Source organism: Phyllobates terribilis, unplaced genomic scaffold (assembly GCF_046119375.1).
Source record: "Phyllobates terribilis strain yellow unplaced genomic scaffold, ASM4611937v1 Scaffold_3__8_contigs__length_932513732, whole genome shotgun sequence".
NCBI lineage: Eukaryota > Metazoa > Chordata > Amphibia > Anura > Dendrobatidae > Phyllobates > Phyllobates terribilis.
The window spans coordinates 653,862,539-653,871,440 of NW_027362763.1; the positions used below are offsets into that span (position 1 = coordinate 653,862,539).

General features: G+C 58.4%; 1 protein-coding gene across 1 annotated transcript; it reads left to right on the top strand.

Annotated features, from left to right (window-relative positions):
• Window positions 1-2,482: 2,482 nt before the first annotated feature.
• Window positions 2,483-6,928, top strand: LOC141257288 (alpha-1,6-mannosyl-glycoprotein 2-beta-N-acetylglucosaminyltransferase-like). Its single transcript, XM_073671685.1, has 2 exons — window positions 2,483-6,781; window positions 6,817-6,928. The coding sequence occupies exon 1, from the start codon at window positions 3,450-3,452 to the stop codon at window positions 4,716-4,718; it is 1,269 nt and encodes a 422-aa protein (XP_073527786.1). The 5' UTR covers window positions 2,483-3,449; the 3' UTR covers window positions 4,719-6,781; window positions 6,817-6,928.
• Window positions 6,929-8,902: the final 1,974 nt, after the last annotated feature.

Here is an 8,902-nt window from a genome sequence, read left to right on the forward strand (position 1 = left end):
ACATTCTCAATGTCTGATGCTCGGTTCTGGGTTAAGACGAGGAGATGCTAATGAGCTCCGGCCCAGAAGAAGATGCAGCTCATTTACATATTTCTCCCAGGGAGCATTGCCTTTAAGACTCACTGCAGCAGACGGATCTCCAGAACCAGCATCGGACGAGAGGAGCAGCGGACATATTGATAAGTGCACTGACAGATGGGCCGTTCAGGGCACCAGGAAAGATGGGTAGTGACCTCCTGAAGGCGCCGATCATTGGGTCTCATTCACATTGTGGAATCCAGTTTCCAGGATTTGGAGAGTTCTGGTCCAATTGGATATAAAATGTCATAATCCACAGAGTCCGCCATTACACAGGAGCTGACACTCTAATTACCTATCACTCCCATCATTAACGAGGATGTGTCACAGCTGCTCAGCGCTTCATGTCTGGTCGGCCCCAAACCTGAAGATGAGGGTGATAGTGATGAGGGTCAGGGCTGTAGTTCCTGGTGAGCAGGACTATAATGTTATGTGGCCGGTGGGGGCTGTGGAGCATCATGTTTCCTCTGATAATGGAGGTTATGGCAATGATGAGTGTAGTAGTGCTGGTGACTTGCAGGACACTATCATCCCTCCTGTTGTCAGATACCCATTCCTTTTTCCCATGGTCCCTGCGCTGTCACCGGGCCGCTGATTCCCGGTGTCTGCACAGCCCTCCTTGGTAAGCAGACACCCACTGTGCCCCCCCGCCCTCCTTGGTGAGCAGACCCCCGCTGCGCCCCGCCGCCCTCCTCGGTGAGCAGACCCCCGCTGCTCCCCGCCGCCCTCCTCGGTGAGCAGACCCCCGCTGCTCCCCGCCGCCCTCCTCGGTGAGCAGACCCCCGCTGCTCCCCGCCGCCCTCCTCGGTGAGCAGACCCCCGCTGCTCCCCGCCGTCCTCCTCGGTGAGCAGACCCCGCGGTTCTCGGTGAGCAGACCCCGCTGCACCCCACCGTCCTCATTCAGCAGACCCCGCTGCACCCCGCCGCCCTCCTCGGTGAGTAGACCCCTCTGCGCCCCGCCGCCCTCCTCGGTGAGTAGACCCCTCTGCGCCCCGCCGCCCTCCTCGGTGAGCAGACCCCGCTGCGCCCCGCAGCCCTCCTCGGTGAGCAGACCCCTACTGGGCCCCGCCACCCTCCTCGGTGAGCAGACCCCCGCTGCACCCCGCCGCCCTCCTCGGAGAGCAGACCCCCGCTGCCCTCCTCGGTGAGCAGACCCCGCTACGCCCCGCCACCCTCCTCGGTGAGCAGACCCCCACTGCACCCCGCCGCCCTCCTCGGAGAGCAGACCCCCGCTGCACCCCGCCGCCCTCCTTGGTGAGCAGACCCCGCTGCACCCCGCCGTCCTCCTCTGTGAGCAGACCCCCCGCTGTGCCCCGCCGCCCTCCTCGGTGAGCAGACCCAGCTGCGCCCCGCCGCCCTCCTCGGTGAGCAGACCCCCGCTGCGCCCCTCTGTCCTCCTCGGTGAGCAGACCCCCACTGCGCCCCTCCGCCCTCCTCGGTGAGCAGACCCCGCTGCGCCCCGCCGCCCTCCTCGGTGAGCAGACCCCCCCCCCCTGCGCCCCGCCGCCCTCCTCGGTGAGCAGACCCCCGCTGCGCTCACCACCACCTCTTTATGGAGGATTTCTATGGCGCTGCCTTTTCCGGGGGGCGCTGTCGTCCATCAGGTGCTGCTGATCCGCCGGTGCCGTTGCGCCTGATGATTCGCTATGGTGTGACGTTGCGGCCTCCTGCAGCGCAGACTCCGCGGTTCCAGTGTGTTGGTTGGTTTTTATCGCCGGTCAGAGGCGACTCGTTGGCCGTAGACTTCAGTGACGCGGAGCTGCGACTATTCTGCTACTTGTCTTTTTTTTCCGGCTCGCGTAGTCGCACAGACAGGTTCCTCCGATGGTTTCAGTCGTTGCTGTGTGACTCGTGTGCCGTCCGGCTGCAGACGTGACGCTTGGTCTCTCCGCTGCCTGCGGATCAGTCGTGAGCGACTTTGCCATCACAAACATAAAGTGAACTGCGACTTATTTACAACTTTTGTGAGACAATACAAGGAGTAGAAAAACTATGCAAACTTTACTTCTGTGTACAGGCTGTGCCTTAGGCCACGTTCACACATTCAGTATTCGGCCAGTATTTTACCATCAGTATTTGCAGCCAAAACAAGGAACAGAGGAAAAGTATAATAGAAACATGTCATCAATTATGCATTTATCTCCCACTACTGGTTTGGGCTTACAAATACTGATGATAAATGCTGACCAAATACTGAGCGTGTGAACGTGGCCTTACACTTATGTTAACACCCCCCCATTAACTCCTTATTCTCTGACGTGTAACAAGGAACTGGCTGAAGTGCTGGCAGCGCTGCCATTAGTAAACATGGCCGACCCTGCATTCCCCTCGCTCCTTATTGGTGGAAAGTTTGATCTGGACACTCCCCTGTGGGCGGTCCCCGCCGCTCAGTGCGTCGTCAGTGCTGTGTGATTGGTGGTCAGGACGTGACGTCACGCAGCCCGTGTACGGGTAAAGTCCGAAAAGTCAGTTCAGGTGTTCGGTATCTGGAGGACGGAGGAGCCGCGGGCGGCGGAGACTGAGGGGCTGCGGCCACGGGGGAGACGGGGTAACCGGGGCAGGAACTGATAGCAGGAAGGGGCGACTGAGCGGAGGGTGAGGGGCTGTGAAGTACATGGTGTATGGCTGTGTGTGTACGGGGGGCTGGGGGTATATAGAACAGCACGGGGTATTTACAGGGTGTATCTATTGGGGGCTGCAGACACCGTGTCTATACTGGGGTGTATAGCAGGGTAAGGTGGGAATATAGTGGGGTACAGGGGCTGTATATTGGGGGCTGCAGTCAGGGTGTATATACAAGGTGTATATATAGTGGGGTACAGGGGGTGTATATTGGGGGCTGCAGGCACGGTGTATATACAAGGTGTATATAGTGGGGTACAGGGGGTGTATATTGGGAGCTGCAGGCACGGTGTATATACAAGGTGTATATAGTGGGGTACAGGGGGTGTATATTGGGGGCTGCAGGCACGGTGTATATACAAGGAGTATATAGCAGGGTACAGGGGGTGTATATTGGGGGCTGCAGGCACGGTGTATATACAGGGGGTGTATATACAGGGAGTATATAGCAGGGTACAGGGGGTGTATATTGGGGGCTGCAGGCACGGTGTATATAGTGGGGTACAAGGCCTGTATAGTGGGGGGCTGCAGGCACGGTGTATATAGCGGGGTACAAGGGGTGTATATTGGGGGCTGCAGGCACAGTGTATATACAGGGGGTATATAGCGGGGTATAGGGGGTGTATATTGGGGGCTGCAGGCACGGTGCTGTCGCAGGGGATGTGGCTCGGCTGAGGCAGGACAGGGGCGCATTTGTTGGCGGAGCTCTCAGTCCCGTCCCCTCCCCCGTTGGTGCCCGACTCTTGCCATGCGGCTGACACTGCACAAGAAGAAGATCGCCGCCCTGCTGCTGCTCCTGGGGATGGCATTCGGCACCTGGCTGCTGCTCACGTCCTCCCGTCTAGATGACCCTCTCCCCACAGAGCTGCTGTCCGGTGAGAAGAGTGACCCGTCCGGTTTCCGGCTGCCGCGGGGCTCTCCACTGCAGATGAAACTGGCAGCGTACCGCAACAACCTGCGCCAGCCGGTCCTCAACGCAGAACTGTTTCCTGGTCGGCCGGAGCTGGTGGTGGTCGTGCAGGTCCGCGGGGGGCCGGGCAGTGGGTCCAGGCTGCGGTTACTGGCTGAATCTCTGCAGAGCGCTGGGCCGGGTGCCACTGGCCGCCTCCTGCTGGTGCTGAGCATGGAGCAGCCGTGCCCAGAGGCCACCGACGCCATGAGGTCCATAGACTTTTGCCGCGTGCTGCCTGTCTACTTCCCGTACAGTCTGAGCTTCTACCCGTTTGAGTTTCCTGGCAGTGACCCAGCCGACTGCCCGCGGGATATGCCCAAGGAGTCTGCCCTGCTGAAGGGCTGCACCAACGCTGAATACCCGGACAGCCACGGGCATTACCGGGAGGCCGTCTTCACCCAAGACAAGCACCACTGGTGGTGGAAGCTGCACTTCACCTGGGAGCGGGTGCGGGAGCTGAGCGGGCACAGTGAGCACGTCCTGTTCCTAGAGGAGGGCAACTACCTGCTCCCGGACTGGCTCCACGTCCTGCGACTCATGCAGAAACAATGCCAGGAGGAAGGCTGCCACATGCTGAGCCTGGGGGGCATCAGTGTCCCGGAGCCCACCCCGGAGCCGCAGCAGATGGAGCTGAGCAGCTTTGTAGCCTCGCGGCACCGCTCTGCCATCACCGTGCCACGAGGGACGTACTACCAGCTGATGGGCTGCCTGGCAGAGTTCTGCACCTACGATGACTACAACTGGGACTGGAGCTTACAGCACGTCTCTGCCGCCTGCCTGGCACACCCGCTCAAGGTGCTCTCTGCCCGCCTGCCACGAGTGCTGACGCTCCCCACCAAGGCCGAGGAAGGCGGCATGTGCGGGCGCTCCGGGCCCTGCTCCAATATCGACGCCGCCTCCCAGTCTCTGCGGGCAAAAGTGCGGGAACTGAGCGGCCACCTCTTCCCAAAGAGCATGACTGTAACCAGCCGGCAGCAAGACGTGCGCAACCCCCCACCCATGAAGAACGGCGGCTGGGGGGACATCAGGGACCACACACTGTGCCAGTCTTATGCCCGCCTCTGAAGGGCCAATGTCCGGACAATGACCAAACCTCTCCACACTCAGGGATTACTGCCGCGGAGGCCACGGATGCTTATTATGCCAAGTGCCCCATGACGATGCCCGGAGCCGCCATCTTGGCTTCTTCTGGGAAAAGAAGTAAATTTGTTAAACGTAAATTATTTTCTTGTGTCTTTTCCGCTTTCTTGCATTGCGGCGGCTGGAGGATCCAGATCACTGCCGCATCTGGGACAGCAGCCAAAACTCCACAATTATGTACAACACCACTAAGCTGTGGCTATCGGGCATGCTGAGAGTTGTAGTACCACAGAGCAGTGTTGGCTGATGACTCCATCTATTGTTTGCTGGGAGGAGGAGGGGCTCGCAGACTAAGCCGCCATATCCCCCTGTGTCCCTTCATTGTCTGGTGTCTCTCAGTGGTGCAGTTCCTGTACTGCAGGGGTTAACGAGCAGCTGGTCCGTCCTGTTTTGGGACAGGAGCATCACTGGCTGCACAACATTCTGCTCCACCAGTTTCCCAGCATTCCTCTCCTTGTCTGCCGGTGTCACCAAATGCTGCCTGAAGCCACATACCCGAGTGCTGACAGATCTACGGTGCCTCACGCCTCTGTGTGCATATACCAAATATTAACTATTTACTGGGAGGTGAGACGTGCCTCCGTCAGATCAGCCGTCCCTGTATGAACTGAACATATAATCTGTTTAGTGGGTGAGACTATGTAAATGTCGGGTGCGGTGCCTCGCGCCTCCATCTTGTCAATGACGCCTATTATCGGGGTATATAGAACCAGTATGTACCAGATGCTGAGTGTTCATTAGACGTTAAATACCCCTGAGGCATCAGGTGCCTCGCGCCTCCGTCATCTCAGGTGGCCGACCATTATACTGAAGCTGCGTGCCATGTGCCGCCCGGTGTGCTGGTGATATCATTGAGGTGCGAGGTTGGTGCATCGTAGGCCTCAATCATGGTGATGGTGCCTGACTGCCGCTAATGCCATAATAGAAGATGCCACCACTCAGCTGGCACCAGTGATGCTGCACAGTCTGTGAGCGCCTCGTGCCTCTCGGAGCGGGCAGAATAGTACCCAGGTGCTGTATAAGATGTGAGGTGTCTGGTGCCTCACCGTACCCACGTGCCGTATTCACTCTGTGAGGTGTCGGGCGCCTCGTGCCGTATTCACTCTGTGAGGTGTCGGGCGCCTCGTGCCGTATTCGCTCTGTGAGGTGTCGGGCGCCTCGTGCCGTATTCGCTCTGTGAGGTGTCGGGCGCCGCGTGCCGTATTCGCTCTGTGAGGTGTCGGGCGCCTCGTGCCGTATTCGCTCTGTGGGGTGTCGGGCGTCTCGTGCCGTATTCGCTCTGTGAGGTGTCGGGCGCCTCATGCCGTATTCGCTCTGTGAGGTGTCGGGTGCCTCGTGCCGTATTCGCTCTGTGGGGTGTCGGGTGCCATATTCGCTCTGTGAGGTGTCGGGCGCCTCGTGCCGTATTCGCTCTGTGAGGTGTCGGGTGCCTCGTGCCGTATTCGCTCTGTGAGGTGTCGGGCGCCTCGTGCCGTATTCGCTCTGTGAGGTGTCGGGCGCCTCGTGCCGTATTCGCTCTGTGAGGTGTCGGGCGCCTCGTGCCGTATTCGCTCTGTGAGGTGTCGGGTGCCTCGTGCCGTATTCGCTCTGTGAGGTGTCGGGTGCCTCGTGCCGTATTCGCTCTGTGAGGTGTCGGGCGCCTCGTGCCGTATTCGCTCTGTGAGGTGTCGGGCGCCTCGTGCCGTATTCGCTCTGTGAGGTGTCGGGTGCCTCGTGCCGTATTCGCTCTGTGGGGTGTCGGGCGCCTCCTGCTGTATTCGCTCTGTGTCGGGTGCCATATTCGCTCTGTGAGGTGTCGGGCGCCTCGTGCCGTATTCGCTCTGTGAGGTGTCGGGTGCCATATTCGCTCTGTGAGGTGTCGGGCGCCTCGTGCCGTATTCGCTCTGTGAGGTGTCGGGTGCCATATTCGCTCTGTGAGGTGTCGGGCGCCTCGTGCCGTATTCGCTCTGTGAGGTGTCGGGTGCCTCGTGCCGTATTCGCTCTGTGAGGTGTCGGGCGCCTCGTGCCGTATTCGCTCTGTGAGGTGTCGGGCGCCTCGTGCCTCCGTCTTATCTGCTTTGTCTTTAATGAATTACAGATGATTTTATAATGATTTTCTTGATTGAAGGAAACATAAAGTTTCATCTTTTGCTCTCGTTTGCTGATTGTTTCTGTCTCGTTCGCTCCTCACATCCGGCCCCCGGACGGCGTCCGCTGCTGCAGTCATACGAGAATGATGAAAATAAATCATAATTTTGCTTAGTAAAATTCCCTCGTTGAGAGTAAAGAGCAGAGAGCTGCGGGCGGTCGAGGTGTTCAGGGTACGTCGCCCCCCAGAAGGTGCAGGGACTCGCCCTGGTTGGCAGCGGTGCCCCTTATTACAGTGAGATTATTATATACAATCCCGTAAGTGACTGAGCTGACATGATGTGTGGGGGCACATAAGGACCCCACAGTGTGCCACCGCCGCTGACCGCCAGAACCATCCATTCCCTCCTATAGAATTTCTCAGAATCTTTTGATCCTTGATATTTCATTGGTTACATTGTAGCACTGGGGGGGGGTCAGGGTCACGTGCTAATTTTGTGCCGAATTTGATAAATGCAAAAAATGAAGCTGGTAATAATAATTGTTTAAAGAGCCCGCGGTTCCCAAACTCCTAATGAAAAGTTAAGGCGTTAAGAGTCAGTTCTGTGTGTGACCACAAGATGGCGCTAAGCGGCTGCAGACGTGACTGGGCTGCTGAGCTGTCACATAGAAAACAGGTGTGCTGCTGCCACCCTGTGGTCAGTCATAGAACTACGCTGCAGCTCTGGTTGTACAGATTGGCTGCAGTCTGAGCGCCCGTGTGAAGTAGAAGGACGGAACGTGCAGAGAGCTACAATATCTGTGTAATATGGGGTGTAGCCGGGGGGGAGGATTTTGGTGCAATTCTACTGCAAAAACCGGGGGCAGAAAATGCACCAAAGTATTGGGTTATGTGCACACGATCAGGATTTGCTTGCAGAAATTTCTGCAGCGTTTCTTCAAGGTTCTGCACCTCTTGGCATCAAAAACACTGCGGAAATTCCTCACTTTTTTATGTATTTCTTTGCTTTTACAAGCGGTTTTTGCCTGCGGATTTACCATGCCAAACAACGGACGCGCTGCTGCTTTATCCACACGGAAAATCCTGTAAGAAAAGTTCCTGATCGTGTGCAGAGATCTTCCTAAATCCCATAGAAAATGCTGGGATAAGGATTACAATGCGTTTTTCAGGCCAAATCCGAGCTGATTTACTGCAGCAAATACGCATTAAAAATGCACCGTGTGCACATAGCCTTAATGTGATGACTTCTCCAGCACGAGGGAAGCGTTTCCTCACTCCCATGACTGATGCGCTCAGTGCCGGACATTACAGCTTCTAATATGTTGTACTTAGTGCCGAATCTGCACCAAAATCCACATTAAAAGCCGTGTGTGTGTGTGAACATTTCCTAACAAGCTGCATTATTAGAATCCATCACACACCGGTGGGAACGGGCCATCTCACCCCGGGGGGAACGGGCCATCACTCCCAGGCGGGAACGGGCCATCACTCCCCGGCGGGAACGGGCCATCACTCCCCGGCGGGAACGGGCCATCACTCCCCGGCGGGAACGGGCCATCACTCCCAGGCGGGAACGGGCCATCACTCCCCGGGGGGAACGGGCCATCACTCCCAGGCGGGAACGGGCCATCACTCCCCGGAGGGAACGGGCCATCACTCCCCGGAGGGAACGGGCCATCACTCCCAGGCGGGAACGGGCCATCACTCCCAGGCGGGAACGGGCCATCACTCCCCGGGGGGAACGGGCCATCACTCCCAGGCGGGAACGGGCCATCACTCCCCGGAGGGAACGGGCCATCACTCCCCGGAGGGAACGGGCCATCACTCCCAGGCGGGAACGGGCCATCACTCCCAGGCGGGAACGGGCCATCACTCCCAGGCGGGAACGGGCCATCACTCCCAGGCGGGAACGGGCCATCTCACCCCGGGGGGAACGGGCCATCACTCCCAGGCGGGAACGGGCCATCACTCCCCGGAGGGAACGGGCCATCACTCCCAGGCGGGAACGGGCCATCACTCCCAGGCGGGAACGGGCCATCAC

Bases quoted from the DNA above. Each gene is read 5' to 3' on its own strand.
- LOC141257288 (XM_073671685.1), top strand. From the start codon at position 3,450: ATGCGGCTGACACTGCACAAGAAGAAGATCGCCGCCCTGCTGCTGCTC.